The following is a 15,322-nucleotide window of genomic DNA, read 5'->3' as shown; positions in this document are numbered from 1 at the left end:
TCTTCAGCGCATCCACGTCACTCCCCGGCCCGTCCCCCCTCCCCACTTCCCCGCCCCGCCCCACCCCATCCCTTCCCTTTCCTCTCACCACGCCCTCTGCCCGAAGCCCCTCCCCCAAATAAGCCACGCCCCTTGGTCGAAACCCCGCCCCACGCCGAGGCTCCGCCCCGCCCCGCCCGCGCCGCGCAGGGCAGGGCAGTGCCGGCAGAGCGCGGAGCGAGGCGCCGCCGCCATGGGCTGCACGGTCAGCGCCGAGGATAAGGCGGCCGCCGAGCGCTCCCGCATGATCGACCGCAATCTGCGGGAGGATGGCGAGAAGGCGGCGCGGGAGGTGAAGCTGCTGCTGTTGGGTGAGCGCCACCGCCGTCCCCCGGCCGTCCGTCCCCTCCGCGATACCCCCCCGATACATCCCGTACCCCCACCACGCGCATCGACGCCCCTCGGGCATTCCCGGCGCGGCCCCCGTACCCGTGATTCCTCACCCTCGTTTGGGGCCGTCCTGAACTTCCAGCTCCCCACCCAACCCCCCACATCCCTGGGGGTCCCCTTCTCAGGTCCCCACCCACCCCCCCGTGCCCACCCGGGGTGCTTAGGAGGCAGCCACGCCCCCGGGTCCCCACAGCAAAGGCCCCGGGTGGGATGCAGAACCCCCGGGCATCCCTCCATCCCTCCCCTCGTTGTTTCGGGTGCTGTTTGGAGCCGCCGCCCCCCCACCCCCTACCCCCTCGGCCCGGAACACGGCATTTATTTTCCCCATCCCTCTGTTATTTCCGGGGATGGGGGTCCTCGCGCCGCCCCGCATCGCCCCACTGCAACCGCGGGGCGCTGGATGGGGCCGGGAGGAGCATCCCCCCCCCGCTGCCGTCGGGGGGAAACGCCGGCACAAAATGTCTTTTCTCGTCGCTCCTTCGAGAGAGGAAGCCGAGAGCAGCAGGAAGTCGTGGTGCAATCAGGCAGCGGCCGATCCGCTCCAACACCGCCCGCCTCGACGAGCGCGGAATGAGCGGAGAAGGCGGAGCGCGGCGGTGCTTCCCCACGGCGGGGTGCGGCGGTGGGGCCGGGCCGTGGGGGTCGGGTCGGCAGTGCGAGAGGAACGAGAGCACCGGCAGTCCGGGGGGGGGAGCGGCGGCGGAGCGAAACCCCGCGGCGCTGCGGGGCGGGCACGTGGGGCCGAGACCCCGCTGCTGGGGCTGCCATGGGCTCGGCCCCGCGCTGAGGGATGCGCCCGGTGTTCGGCTGTAGTGGCGCCGGAGGGTTCCCCGGCTGGGGATGGGGCACGGTGATGCGGGGCTGGTCCGTGCCGTGCAGCGGGCCGGGAGCGGTGTGGTTGTGCTCCTTGATGCAGGGTGAGGCTCCGGTCACTGATCTCGGTGGGTTTCTAAAGCCAAAAATAGAGCGAAACAGCTCCATTTTTTAGTATTTTTGATTCCTTCCCCCACCTTAGCAGCTGTTCAAGTGTAAACAGTGCTGAAGGCCCTGAGCTCTCGGTGCCGTTTTCTGAACCAAAATGTGTCCGGAAAGCACTTGAGAGCCCACAGGGAGCAGCTGCGATGGCTCCCAGTGGGTCCCCATAAGGTGCTTGGAGCCCCTCAGCCTCCTCCTGGCAGCCCCCATAGCTGCATCCACATCCCCAGAGCGCAGCACAGCCCCCAGCTGCTGCCCAGCTCCAGGCAGAAGTGAAACCGCAGTCCTGCAGAATCCTCACTGCTGCCAAAAGTGATGTTGGTATTTGGGGGATGAGGGCTGCACGCCCGTCCTGCTGCTGTGCACCCTCCTTCTTTTTCACTTTCTGCCTGTTGCATCAGTTTGGCGGAGCAGGCCCAGGGGCTGTTGGTGGGCACAGCACCTGCAAACAGCATTAGAGAGGGAGGAGACCCCCCCAAAGCATATGGGGTGCACTCCTCGGTGCTATGCAACTGCCACATGGGCTTTGTGGGCTAACAGCCCTTAACCACACTGTGCCTGCTTGGCATTAAGGAAGAAGAGAGATTCCTTGGCTCCGGCATTAGGGATCTCTACCTCTGCCTTAGGAAGCATTTGGCAAGCCCCAGATGCAGATGTTGCCTTCAGACAAAGCTGGTTGCTGGGCACATTGCTAGGTTTGCAGCACTGGGACAGCTGTGAGGGGCACTTTGAGGCACATTCTGCCAGGGCTCTCGGTGCTGAGGGTGCAGTTTCATCCCTGGTGTTCGGATGGTTCCGTCCCAGGGTGAGGACACCAGGCTCTGTGGCTCCGTCTGTGCACGCAGCAGCAGAGGAAGGGAGGCACCGGCTTTCAGCTCTCCAGCACTGCGTTACCTCACGCACCCGCAGGTTTTCCTTCCTCCCTGTTCCCCACCCTGCGCTCTGCTGCAGCCCTTTGGTGAGACCGGGCTTGTAGAGAGGTGCAGAGCTTTAGCCGGGGTGATGGTTTCAAGGGAAATATGATGGGGCCCGTGAGCCGCAGTGGGAGAGATGTGGTGTCCCCAGGATTTCAGGGCCAGAAAGCGAGCAGAACGCTCCCTTCTTTCCTGGAAAAAGGCACAGGAATAGCTTTGTCCAGCTCGGATCGCAGCGGGAGTGTGGAGAGGGCCGTGCCCAACCCAAAGCGTGCCCAGCCCAAACCCTCCAACTGTCAGCCCCACACACCCTCCCCACAACGGGTTGTTTTGCTGCGTCTCAGTGCTTTTGCTCAGGAAGCCCCGGGCTGAGCTGTGCTCCCTTGGTGGGCAGTGGGTGATGCATGGATGCGGCTCTGTGCCCTCACCGAGCTGCACACCCCCAGTCACTCCCCCCCCCCGGTCCAGGCAGAGGCACTGTGCTCACACCACGATGTGTTGGGGGGCTGTTCCTATGTGTCCATCCCCACATGGGGTCTGCACCCACCCTGCAGCCTGGACAGCCCCGGGTGCTGCTGGAGGGCAGCCAGCTCTGTGTCGAGGCAGACGGCCGCTTGGAAAAACACGCGGCGTTGCTGTGGTTTTTTTTTTTTTTTCTTACATGCAATTATTTTTAAAGCAATTTTCCAGCTATTTTAGATAGGAAGGAAAATGTGGAGGGGAATCTTCCCCCCCCTCCTCCCCTCCCCCCTCTTTTATTCTGGAGTCTTTTTCACCCAGCTATTGGTGCAGTGCTTTGGAAAACTCCATTTGGTGGCTGGGACATGGCTGGTGCCTTGGGTCTGTCCCTGCCAACCCCATCCCTCCTCCCCACCTCTCAGCATGGGGGCACGTCCCAAGCCTCCGTCCCCTTGTGGATGATGGTGATTGTTTCCTATTTTTGTAGTATGGTCTGGGAAGAAGCATGGTTGCATCCCTGGGGCCCTGGGCTCCGTGACACATTGAGACCTGGCCCTTTGGGACAGATGGGAGTGATGCTTTGGGGTGCAGGGCCACAGCCCCAGCCCTAGAGCACTGTGTCCTGCCCAGCAGTGGGGAAGCTGTCCTGCTCCGGAAGCTCATGCTGCCTGGCACTCAGCCTATGGATTGTGTCGGGGCTGAATGGCCGGTAGCCGGTGTGTTCCGGGGATTGGGAGCTTCCCCCCAGCCCAGTAATGGTTGTCCCCCTCCCTGTCCCCTCTATATGGCTTGCTGGCTTCCCTGAACACCACCTTCTGTCCCCCATTACTCGCATCCCCGTGCCACCCATGACCATTCTGGTGGCCTGTTGGGCTTGCCATGAGGCAAAGGAGCAGATTTGGAAGAGAGATGGCATGGCAGGCTGGTGGCTGCGCTCCCAGCTGCTGCACGTGCCCATAGGGCTGTGCCCGTGCCACGTCACTGCCTGCCTGTGCTGTGCTGGGATCTGCTGCTCCGGGTGCTGCTGGGTGGCACCGCTCCGGCTGGGGTTATTAGAGTTAGTGAGGTACTGGAGCACTCCTGCTAAACAGGGATTACGAAAGGAAAAAATGCCTTCCCTGCAGCTACTGTGACTCAACGCAGGGTTTGGAGGCCGCGGCTCCGCACGTGTGCGCCCACGCTCCTCCCAGCAGGCTCCCGCAGCGGGCGCGGGGTCACGCCTGCACCCCATTAACAGTGCCTTAGGGCTAGGAGAGCGGTGGGGAGCCATGGGGACGGCTCTGTGGGCTGGGATGATGTGCTGGGCAGGGATATGCTTTGGAGATGCTCAGGGTCAGTTTGCCGTGCCCGGTGCCCTGCTGTCACAGCTTCCCAGGTGGAGGCGGCACGGGGCTGGCACTGCAATGGCTCTCGGTGCCCTTCGTGCAGTTCTGGTTCTATGGGGCCAAGCGCTGCCCCTGCTGTGAGCAGCAATTTTCCGCACGGCGTGGCTGGCTGCAGGGTTCCTTTTCCAAAGGAGCCAGGGGAAGCTCTGGGTGGAAAGAAAGCAAGAAACCCGATCCACCTCACCGAGCTGAGCGCAGTTTTATTTCCGTCGGGTCAAGCCTGCGAGGTTCCAGCCAAATCATATATTTTGGGCCAAATGAGAAACACGTGTCATCCGCCGAGTCCCATAACCAGAGAAAGATGCTGCGGGTGCATGCTGGGTCCTGCCTGGGGCTGCAGCTCCTCACGGCGCAGCCTGGGGACAGGGGGGCACTCTGCCTGCAGGATATGGGGCTGTGACCCTTGCTGCTTCCATGGGGTACCTGGTGTCACACACAGATGGTGATGTCCCTGCTGCTGTGCCTTGGCCGCAAACTCAGGCTGTACTCTTGCAGGTTAATTTTAGCATAATCTCCATTTTTTTTTGAGCTCCTCTTCCCCCTCTGTGGCTGGACTGCAGCACCCCTGCCATGAGCTGCCTGGGGGTCCCTATAAGGGTGGCTCTGCTTTAGGGATGTGGCGTTGCGCACACCTTGGGCACATGAGGACTGTCCGACACCTCCCTGGTGCTGTGTGGGTCGAGGGGATGGGGCTGGCGTGGAGTGTGGCCAAAGAGAGAGACCACAGGGATGGATGGAAGAGAATGCACAAAGCGCTGTGCTTTGGGATGTGGTATCCCCAAACAGCACTGCTTGGAGCTCCTGTGTTGAGGATTTGCTCCAGGCTGTTGTCCCTGTGCAGAGAAGGGACAAGGGATGGGCCGTGTCCCTCTGAGCTTCCCCTTTCAGCTTCCCCTTTCTGCAGCTGGGTGACCTCACTCCTTCCTCCCTCCCAGCCTGGGGAGGGAGGGAGGGAGCGACAGATGCACACAGCCTGCCAGAGTGGCCCATCCCCAATGCTTGGGGTGACAGCAGCACTGCCACTGGGGCTGACACATTGCTGAAGCTGTCTGGGTTTTTCCCAGCCACGCAGAAACCCCTGGGTGCTGTGGCACTGTCCTGCTCTGGGCTTTGTCCGCACCTGCTGCTTTAGAAGCCCATTGGATTTTCTCCTTTTTGGCCCATCCCATGGGGGTCTCTGTGGTGGCAGCCTTAGGCTGTAGCTGATGGCTTGTGCCTTACTTCTTCCACAGGTGCTGGGGAGTCTGGGAAGAGCACCATTGTCAAACAGATGAAGTGAGTATCGCAGGGACCTGCCCTGTCCCTGCAGCGGTGCTTGGGACACCTGGGCACAGTGGCATTGGGGTTGGGCTCCTGGGATGCACAGGATGGTGCCGTGGTGGCTGAAAGTGCCTTGAGAAGGGCTGGGATGCTGCCAATGGGATTTCTGTTATCCCGTGTGTCCCCATGTCCCTGCTGCCCAGCTCCCACAGGCTGGGTGCTCTCCAGGGCATGAATATTTCATCAGCTGGCTGTGGAAGGGTAGGTGAGCTCGGGTGCCTGTGGTTACGCTGGCAGCAGAGACATGGTGAAAGCAAACACCTGGCGGGGAGGTGGCAGCGTGGTTGGTGGCACTGTGAGCAGGGCATGCTGACCTTGTCCCCTGTCCCCAGGATCATCCACGAAGATGGCTACTCAGAGGAGGAGTGCCGGCAATACAAAGCCGTGGTCTACAGCAACACCATCCAGTCCATCATGGCCATCATCAAGGCTATGGGGAACCTGCAGATCGACTTCGGGGACTCCTCCAGAGCGGTGCGTGTCTCTGTGTGCCTGCTGCGTCCATATCCCTTCTGGGAGCAGAGCCTTCCAAAGCAGGACCAGGCCTTACGTGGCCTTGCCCAATCCCTTCTGCTGTCCCACACTCTGGGACCTCCTAAGGCAGGGAAAACCCAAAGGATGAGTGATGGGAGCAGGGAGGAAAGTTGTGAGTTTCCTGGGCTAGGAAAGGTGATTTTTGCCGTTCTTGTGTTTGTTTGTTTGTTTTTCTATGGGCATTTGTGGTGGGTTGGTGGGAATCGCTGGGGCTCATGGAACTGATGCCTGGTTCTGTTGCAGGATGATGCCCGCCAGCTCTTTGCGCTCGCCTGCACCGCAGAGGAGCAGGGCATCATGCCTGAAGATCTTGCCAACGTCATCCGGAGGCTGTGGGCTGACCACGGGGTCCAGGCCTGCTTCAATCGCTCCCGTGAATACCAGCTGAATGACTCTGCTGCCTAGTGAGTACATTCCTCCTCCTTCTTCTTTTCCTCCTCAATCTGTCACTATGCTATGGAGCCGTTCTGCGATGTTAGGGTCGGGGCAGTGCTCTTCCAGGTGTGCAGCATCCAAGCTGGGACTCTCCCTGAAGGCATGAGCCCCTCCATGCTGGACATGGGTCTTCTTCGTATGGATGCTGTTTTCCTCTTGCAAGAAGAATAATTAGCGCTGGATTTCTTTCTGTGTAGTTTTTTCCTTTCATTTGTTTATTTTTTTTCCCCTGATTGGTTCAGTGAGCAGGATTGATGGGGACTGCAGGCAGCTCTCAACTCCAGCCCCATGAATGCTGTATGGGGAGTGTGTATCATAGAATCATAGAATGGCTTAGGTTGCAGGGCCCTTAAAGATCATCCAGCCCCACTCCTGCCATGGTCTGGCTGCCCCCCAGCTCAGGCTGCCCAGGACCCCTCCATGGCCTGGGGCACCTCCAGGGATGGCACCCACAGCTCTGGGCAGCAGTGCCAGGACCTCACCACCCTCTGAGCAAAGAATTTACCCCTGACATCTCACCTAGATCTCACTTCTTTGAGCGTAATGCCATTCCTCCTTGTCCTATCCATGCAGGGAAATATCCCCAATAAAAAATGGGGATGCTCGTTCTGAGCGTAGCACTCAAGACCGCTTGCTTTGTTGTTTTATCGTTTTCAAATGAGTTTATATGGCAGAAATCAGCATTCTGCTGGCGTAAGAGCTGGCAAGCTAGTGCTTGGAGAAGTAAATTGACTGCATCTGGTTCGGTTTATCCCCAACAAGATTTAATAAATAAGTTAATCTGCCTAAAGCATGATCGCTTTTCTGCATTGGGAAAACGATGCCTGAAAGCCGCTGCTGGAGGAGCTCAGCTGCGGGCTTTTGGAGCCTGGTGTCCACTGTGGTCCCACATGGGGCGGTGATGCCCTTTGGGATGGGCATCCCTACGGCTGCCCCAGCAGCACGAAGGACAAGCGCTGCTCAGTGCCCGCATCCAGCGGTTGGGGCGATGCCCTGCGCTGTGCCCAGGTTATGGATGGGGAGCCGTGTGCCTTCCCCTCGGTGACAGCGAGGCCGAGGTCCGAGCCCAGCCCGGCCCTGCCTCCCCGCCGCTCGCTTCCTGTTTTTGTGGCAGCCGTGAGCCGGGTGATTTCCGGCTGTTTTTGAGCTCGCTGTGGAGGTGTGGTCCGGCCGTGTCACCGCCGTGCTGCCCCACGCCCTCTCTGGGGTCCCCACGTCCGCGCTCGGTGTCTCCCATAGCCGTCTCCCTGCGTCCCGTTGGCACGGCTCTCTCCGGATTACAGCCCCGTGCGGCGGGCGGCCTGCTTATCGTAACCCAATTAACTCAAGCCGCGACGATTACAGCTGCTGGGGGCACGGGGCTGTCCGTGGCGGGGCCGAGCCCTGCGCCGCTTCCTGCAGGACCGGCCCTTTGTGTGTGTGTGACTGCAGCGGCAAAGTGCCAGCGGCGGTTTCCGCTGGGCCGCGGCCTGTTGTCGTGGTGATGAATGCTTTCCTCCTTCCGTTTCCCTGGGCTGGGAGCGTCATGGCGCTGCGGGCACGGTCCCCTGGGCCACGTCACCTGCTGGGCTCTGCAGGCCCTGTGTCCCCGCTGGTGGGGGTCTCGTGGAGACTCCTGGCTTGGCTTTGCCCCCACCGTTGCCCCCCCCGCCTGATGCCATCCTGCCCTCCCCTCCAGCTACCTGAACGACCTGGAAAGGATAGCGCGGGCCGACTACATCCCCACCCAGCAGGATGTGCTGCGCACCCGGGTGAAGACCACCGGCATCGTGGAGACCCACTTCACCTTCAAGGACCTGCACTTCAAGTAGGTCTGGCTGCAAACCCTCGGCGCGCCAGCCTGGTGCTGAGCTGCTGCTGGTGATGGAGGTCGGGGTTGGCCAAGCAAGGATGCGCAGCACCTCTCTGTGCTCATCCAGGGCTTTGGGGGGTGTGGCAGGGAAGGACAGGGTGGCCCTGGGGGGACACAGCAGTGGCAGAGCCTCCCCAGCAGGCAAGCAGAGGGACAGGAGTCAGGAAAATCCGTCCCTGAGGATGTGGTGCTCTGCGGAGCCTGGGCATCCTCTGGTGCCCACAGAGGGAGAGACACGTGGCTCACATTATCCTCCATAATCCCATCTGTGCATCCCCGGCCCAGCACTGGTGGTACATGATGGCAGCGCTTCAGTGGGAGGCATCACCCAGCTCTGCTGGGGGAACTGAGGCAGGGCTGGGGGTGCAGGAGTTGGGGTGCTGTTGACCCAGACTGCCATTGCCCTGCAGGATGTTTGACGTGGGCGGCCAGCGCTCAGAGCGGAAGAAGTGGATCCACTGCTTCGAGGGGGTGACAGCCATCATTTTCTGCGTAGCCCTGAGTGCCTACGACCTGGTGCTGGCAGAAGACGAGGAGATGGTGAGCGAGGGGGTGGAAGTCTAGAGTTAGGGTGCTCCAGGAGATCCCTACCCCGTGCTGCTGGCAGTGACCCGCTACCCCATTGTAGTGGCTGCTGGTTTGGTGCAGCAGTACGGGGTGCCCAGTGCCCAGTTCCAAGGTCAGTGGCTCATGGGGTGGCAGCACCACCTGCCTGATGCGGTGCCCGTCCTCTCATAGAACCGGATGCACGAGAGCATGAAGCTATTTGACAGCATCTGCAACAACAAGTGGTTCACGGATACGTCCATCATCCTCTTCCTCAACAAGAAGGACCTCTTCGAGGAGAAGATTGTGCACAGCCCCCTGACCATCTGCTTCCCGGAGTACACAGGTGTGCATCTGGGCTTCATCTGCTGCATCCCTTGCCTTGGGGTTCCAGGGGAGAATGGCAATGGGAACTGTGGCTCTGTTGGCTCTGAGTGTGGGGTCCCTGCTTCAGCAGCCTCTGGGACTCCTTGCAGGGAATCCTTAGGGCTGGTTGGGTGTCCCTGAGGTGTGGGTCCTGCTGTGGTCATTGCACTTTGAACAGAGTGCAGCTTGGGGCAGAGGATTGCCCATGGCACTGTGGAGTTGGGTGGCACTTGAGGTGCTGTGGGGACAGGGGAGGGGTTTGGGAAGGAGTGGAGCAGCTGGGTTAGGAGCAGCCCTGGTTTGAGGCTTATTGGGTGTCCAGGCTGCACCTGGACATGCTCTTAAGGCAATGTGTGGATAAAGCAGAAGTGATGAGAAGAATAAGAGGCTTAGGAAGCCGTGGAGGCTGAGATGGGGATGGGCAGTGAGGGAGCCCTAGGGCTGCGCTGTGCACCTCGTGAGCGTGGTGGTTACTCTGCCCTGTCATGGTACTTGGGCTGGTGGCATTTTGGTGAGCTGTATCCCAGCATGACCACTTGGCTAGATTAGTGAGGCAGCTTTGTGGGAATCCTTGCGGCCTGGGGGGCCGTGGCACATCCCCAGCATCATCTCTCCCTCCCCAGGTGCCAACAAGTATGACGAGGCCGCCGGCTACATCCAGAGCAAGTTCGAGGACCTGAACAAGCGGAAGGACACCAAGGAGATCTACACACACTTCACCTGTGCCACCGACACCAAGAACGTGCAGTTTGTCTTTGATGCCGTCACTGACGTCATCATCAAAAACAACCTGAAGGACTGCGGGCTCTTCTGAGAGCGGCAAGGTAGGCATGGGGCCCCTCCAAGACCTGCGAGTGCCATCCCCATCCTGCCGCCCACCGCCTCCCCTGACCCCATACCCATCCCACTCATGGCTTGCTCTCTCCTAGGACGCACTGATGAAGGAAGGACCGTGCCCAGTGATTCTGCTTCTCCTCTGGTTTCATCCCCCAACCCTCTAAAGAGACGTTTTGGTGACGGCCGTGGTGGCAGCGATGGGGACGCACTGCCTGCGACACCTGACCCAGGGCTGTCCCCACTTGCCTCCGGTGTCCCCCCACGCCCCTTTGCCTTCCAGGCCAGGAACAGGAGGATTTCTCTCTTGGTTTGTAACCGGTCGCCATCTCCCCAGTCTCTCCTTTTTATTCGGTTCCGCACCGTTTACATCCAAAACGTGTTCGCAGGGGGCGCGGCGCTCCCGGCATCGCAGGGGCCGGCGATGGGACCCCCCCCAGGAAACACGACCGAAAACATTCCTTTTAATAGCCAGAAAAAAAAAAAAAAAAAAAAAAAAAAAAAGCCACACACACACACACACCCATCTACAGACACACACACACACACACACACACACACACCAAGCTTGGTTTACGTTGCTTTTTAAAGAAACCTTTTTAAGAAACTATTTAAAAGCGTCAAGTGCTAAGTGGTCGCGTCGTCTTCGTGCAGGTAATGCCGAAACCGTGTGCCTTGCAGGGGGGTCCCCTTTGTCTGGCGCCGGGCTGGGGGGAGAGGGCTGGTGCCCCCCTGCCCCTCTCTAATAGGGCCTAGCAGGTAGGGCTAGCTGTGCCGGGGGCAGACCCTGCTGTATGGAGCTGCCCTCCCTCCCCCCTCTCTCTCTCAGCTCCTGCTTTTCCCACGGGATGTTTTTCCGAATTGTTCACGTGATTTGAGATAATAAAATGTAGAAAGGAAAAAAAAAAAAGAAAAAAACGACCCCTCCACACCCTCTGCATCAATGTGGGGGGTGATGTGGCTGCTTTTTTCCTTCTCTGTGGGTGTCTGGGGGGAAGGGGGAAGTAGGAGAGGCTTGGCAGCAATCTGAGGCCCCTTTGCATGTGGAGTGGGACGTGTGGGCTCAGAGCTCCCCCCTGGGTGTCCATAGGGGGGTGGGTCCCTTGCAGGCTGGCACTCACCTGGGGATGCCATCATGGTGCAGCGGTGCTATTCCCTGGGCATCCCGTGGTCCCCAGGGGGATCCAGCACCCCTCAGCACCAAGGGATGCCCCAGGACCTCAGGTGTCACCCGGTGCCACCCAGCACCCAGGGGTGCATGCAGGTTGGGGGCAGACTGGTGGGATGCTCTGGAGCTGCACAGGTCACGTTGCTGGGGTTTGGAAACAAGCAGAAGCGGTGGCAGAGGGTGGGCAGGGGCACCAGTGGGGGGTGGGGACTGTAGGGGCTGGGGCTCAGAAGAGCCCACAGTCCTTGAGGTTCTCCTTGATGATGATGTCGGTGACGGCGTCGAAGACGAACTTGACGTTCTCAGTATCAGTGGCGCAGGTCATGTGCGAGTAGATCTCCTTCACGTCCCGCCGCATGTTCAGCTCCAGGAACTGCAGCTTGATGTAGTTGCCAGCATCATCGTAGGTGTTGGGACCTACAAGCAGGGCCATTGGTCCCCAGCACCCCACAGCCCCTGTATTCCCCTGCCATCACCCCACAGCCCAGACCTTTGGCTGGGTGCTTAGGGTGCTGGGGACACCTGGTGGGTGTCTGACAAAGGATGCTAGCACCCAAATTCCCCACCCGGGGGTGAGCGTGACTGCCCTCACCATCGTAGTCGGGGAAGCAGATGCTGAGGTGAGCCTTCTTGATCTTCTCCAGGAAGACGTCCTTCTTGTTGAGGAAGAGGACAATAGATGTGGTGGCGAAGTAGCGGTGGTTGCAGATGCTGTTGAAGAGGTGCAGGCTCTCGTGCATGCGGTTCTGTGGGAGGACACAGCCCCATCAGCCCCCCGGCAGCTGCCCAGCTCCCTAGTACCCCTTGGCACAGCTACCTACCACTTCATCATCCTCCACCAGCACCATGTCGTAGGCGCTGAGCGCCGCGATGAAGATGATGCACGTCACCCCCTCGAAGCAGTGGATCCACTTCTTGCGCTCCGAGCGCTGTCCTCCCACATCGAACATCCTGCAGGGCAGGACCAGGGAGCTCAGCATCACCCCCACCCCCCACCCCTTGCTTCAGCACTTGGGGCTCAGCCCATACCTGAAGTTGAGGTCCTTGAAGGAGAACTGGGTTTCGATGATGCCGGTGGTTTTGACACGGGAGCGCAGCACGTCCTGCTCAGTGGGGACGTAGCCAGGGGTCACCAGGCGCTCCAGGTCCGACAGGTAGCTGGTGGGCACAGTGTGAGGCATGTCCCACCAAGAGTGCCCCCACCCACCTGCCCATCCTGCACCTACTATCCTGCCGAGTCATTGAGCTGGTACTCAGAGGCTCGGTCAAAGCAGGCCTGGATGCCTGCATCCTTCCAGAGCCGCCCGATGATGTCTGACATTTCCTTGGGCATGGTGCCCTCCTCGATGGTGTCCGAGAGGTGCAGCAGCTTGCGGGCATCATCCTGCAAGGGATGGGGGCTCAGTGGGGACAGGGACCGGGGCACAGCTCCACACCCCATGCTGGGGGCCCCTCACCTGGCGGGCTGAGTCACCGTACTGGATGTTGAGCGTGCTCATGGCACGCACGATGGCCAGCATGGACTGCAGCGTGTTGCTGTAGATGATGGCGATGAACTCCAAGCATTCCTCCAGTGAGTAACCGTCCTGGTGGATGATCCTGGCCAAGACAGGGGCATGGGGCTGAATGGGGTGCTGAGGGCACCCATGGGGCTGAGTTGCAGGGTAGGAGCACTTGTGGGCACTGAACTGGTGAGTAGGGGTACCCATGTGGGTTGATAATAGGGTGGTGACTTCCATGGAGTTGAACTGTTGGGCAGGGGCACTCTTAGGGCTGAACTATAGGATGGGAGAACCCATGGGGCTGAACTACAGGATGGGAGAACTCATGGGGCTGAACTATAGGGTGGGAGAAGTCATGGGGCTGAACTATAGGGTGGGAGAAGTCACGGGGCTGAACTATAGGGTGGAGGCATTCATAAGGCTAGAAAATAAGGCAGAGGCACCCGTTGCTGCAGTGTGGGTGCTGAGGGGTGGATGCTCCACCGGCTATGGTATGGGACAGGTAGCTGCCCATGGGACTTACTTCATCTGCTTGACGATGGTGCTTTTCCCTGACTCCCCTGCTCCTGTGGGGACAGAGGGGGGGCACAGTGGTGACCACAGCTGTGATCACCACAGGGGGACATGAGGAAACAGGGAGAGAGACAGCTAGGTCTGGGAGGGCACTGGGGTGGTGCTGCTGGGGGTTAAGTTAAGGGTATACTGGGGGATCTGGAGGTGGGGATGAAGATGAGGATGCGGTGGGGATGGGGACGCAGCAGTGGGGCATTGCAGGGGGATGCAGCCAGGGCCTGGGCATGGGGATGGATGGTAACAGTGGGGAAACTGGGGGGCACTGGAAGAGGGAAGTGCAGTGCTGAGAGAATGCAAGGGCAGCATCTAGGGGGAACACGGAAGGATCTGTGGGTGCAGGGGCGGAGTTGAGGTGCTTGGTGCTGGGGGGGTGTTGGATGGGGTGAGTTTCAGGGGTACTGAGGAGTCTGGGGCTACTGGGTTTTGGAGCATGAGGATGCCACGGGGGACGTTCAAGCATCCCCCAGAGCTGTGCCCACCTACCCAGCAGCAGCAGCTTGACGGTCCTGGCATCCTTCTCAGCGTCCTCCTTCAGCTTCTTCTCCAGCTCACGGGAGTGCTTCTCCTCGGCGCTGGCCCCTGCGCCCATCCTCGCCTCCGCCGCCCGCCGGCTCGCCCGCTCGGTGGAGGTCAGCACCAGGACGGGCAGCGTGCGCCAGCCCCCCGCCGCCTCCAGCGCTCGCCCACCGCCCGACTGCGGCCGCCGCTGCCACCCAAGTGGGCCAAGGACGGGGACAAGGAGCGCGGCTTAAGCCAGGCTCCGGATAAAGCCCCGAAATCTGCCCCGGGCTGAGCTCAGCAATCCCCTGGCTCCCGGCGTCAGCGCTTCTGCGGAGAGGGCGCCCAGCTGTCCCCGCCCGGAGTTGGTGGCCCAATGTCCCCGGGCCGTGGCTATGCCCCTTGGCAGAGATGTCCCCACAGTTCCCAGCCATGGGTATGGCCCCACTCCAGGGATGTTGCTGCTGGCCCCAGCCGTGGCTATGGCCCTGTAGTGGGATGTTCCTCACCATCCCCACATCCCCCCTGTGAACCATCCCAAGTTGTACACTCAAGAACCCCTGCCTGATGTCATTGTACCCCAAGTGTCATCCCCGCCCCCATGTCCCAAGCCCTTTCCAAGACCCTCATAATGTCCCCAGCTCCTCTCAGTGCTCCTTGCCCCAGGCCTCCTGAGTCCCTAGGACTCATCCCATACCACCAAGGACACCCCATGTCTCGCCCCCTGTCAGTATCCCCCACAGTATGTCCCCATTGCCATCAAAGCACCCCCGTGTCCCAGAGCCCCGTGTCCACCAGTACAGCCCCCGTCCCCCAGCCCCAGCGTCCTACGCTGTCCCCAATGTCCCCCCGCCTCCTCCGCGGGGCTCCTGCAGTGCTGAGTCTGGCCGCCAGAGGGCAGAACGACCCAGCATAGCGTAGCACAGCTCTGCAAAGACCAGCACAGCCAGCACAGCCCAGTACAGCTCCGTATAGACCAGTGCAGACCAGTACAGCCCAGCACAACGCAGCAGAAGCCAGAACAGCCCAGAACAGCCCCGTACAGCCCAGTACAACCCAACGCAGCAGAGGCCAGAACAGCCCAGAACAACCCAGTACAGACCAATACAAACCAGCACAGCCCAGCACAACGCAGCAGATGCCAGCACAGCCCAGAACAGTCTAGCAGAGACCAGCGCAGAGCTGTACCATTCCCCCAGTGCTACCAGTCCTGCCTCCAGTACCCCCACTGCTGTCCTAGTCTGGCCATGCCTGACCCCAGTGCCCCCGGTAGTGACTGCAATGCCCTCAGTGGCAACTCTGTGTGCCCCCATAGTGCCCACCGTGGCCTCCTGCGTCATGTCCCCGTGCCCACTGTCCCGTACATCACCCTGCAGTGTTCCCAGCACCCCACCATGTGCTCTCCTGGATCCCACCCGCCAAGCTCAGCAATGTCCCTGTCACCAACAGAGCACACACAGGCATCTGTCCCAAAGCCAGTGTTTATTTGGGCGTGCTGCAGGCTGCGGGGAGGGGGGACACCTGGCCACCCC

General features: G+C 60.5%; 2 protein-coding genes across 2 annotated transcripts; one reads left to right on the top strand and one right to left on the bottom strand.

Moving 5' to 3' along the window:
- Positions 1-153: 153 nt before the first annotated feature.
- On the top strand, positions 154-10,529 carry GNAI2 (G protein subunit alpha i2). The gene is made up of 9 exons (XM_085235785.1): positions 154-350; positions 5,395-5,437; positions 5,815-5,956; positions 6,260-6,420; positions 8,130-8,258; positions 8,714-8,843; positions 9,042-9,195; positions 9,839-10,039; positions 10,145-10,529. Exons 1-8 carry the CDS (start codon positions 233-235, stop codon positions 10,027-10,029), a joined length of 1,068 nt encoding a protein of 355 aa, XP_085091911.1. The 5' UTR covers positions 154-232; the 3' UTR covers positions 10,030-10,039; positions 10,145-10,529.
- A 914-nt stretch (positions 10,530-11,443) lies between these two features.
- Positions 11,444-13,940, bottom strand: GNAT1 (G protein subunit alpha transducin 1). Its single transcript, XM_010718376.4, has 8 exons — positions 13,776-13,940; positions 13,243-13,285; positions 12,675-12,816; positions 12,444-12,601; positions 12,247-12,375; positions 12,039-12,168; positions 11,810-11,963; positions 11,444-11,634 (listed from the first exon to the last, which is right to left on the bottom strand). Exons 1-8 carry the CDS (start codon positions 13,879-13,881, stop codon positions 11,444-11,446), a joined length of 1,053 nt encoding a protein of 350 aa, XP_010716678.1. The 5' UTR covers positions 13,882-13,940.
- Between the last annotated feature and the right edge of the window lie 1,382 nt (positions 13,941-15,322).

The sequence above is a fragment of the Meleagris gallopavo genome, chromosome 14 (assembly GCF_905368555.1).
Source record: "Meleagris gallopavo chromosome 14, MGAL_WU_HG_1.1, whole genome shotgun sequence".
In the NCBI taxonomy this organism is placed as follows: domain Eukaryota; kingdom Metazoa; phylum Chordata; class Aves; order Galliformes; family Phasianidae; genus Meleagris; species Meleagris gallopavo.
This window is presented reverse-complemented; position numbering and strand designations above follow the sequence as displayed.

Coding starts and splice junctions, on each gene's coding strand:
- GNAT1 (XM_010718376.4), bottom strand. CDS start 13,881: ATGGGCGCAGGGGCCAGCGCCGAGGAGAAGCACTCCCGTGAGCTGGAG. Junction 12,602..12,674: donor ACGGTGACTCAGCCCGCCAG/GTGAGGGGCCCC, acceptor CATCCCTTGCAG/GATGATGCCCGCAAGCTGCT. Junction 12,169..12,246: donor TTCAAGGACCTCAACTTCAG/GTATGGGCTGAG, acceptor CCTGCCCTGCAG/GATGTTCGATGTGGGAGGAC.
- GNAI2 (XM_085235785.1), top strand. CDS start 233: ATGGGCTGCACGGTCAGCGCCGAGGATAAGGCGGCCGCCGAGCGCTCC. Junction 351..5,394: donor GGTGAAGCTGCTGCTGTTGG/GTGAGCGCCACC, acceptor CTTCTTCCACAG/GTGCTGGGGAGTCTGGGAAG. Junction 5,957..6,259: donor TCGGGGACTCCTCCAGAGCG/GTGCGTGTCTCT, acceptor GTTCTGTTGCAG/GATGATGCCCGCCAGCTCTT.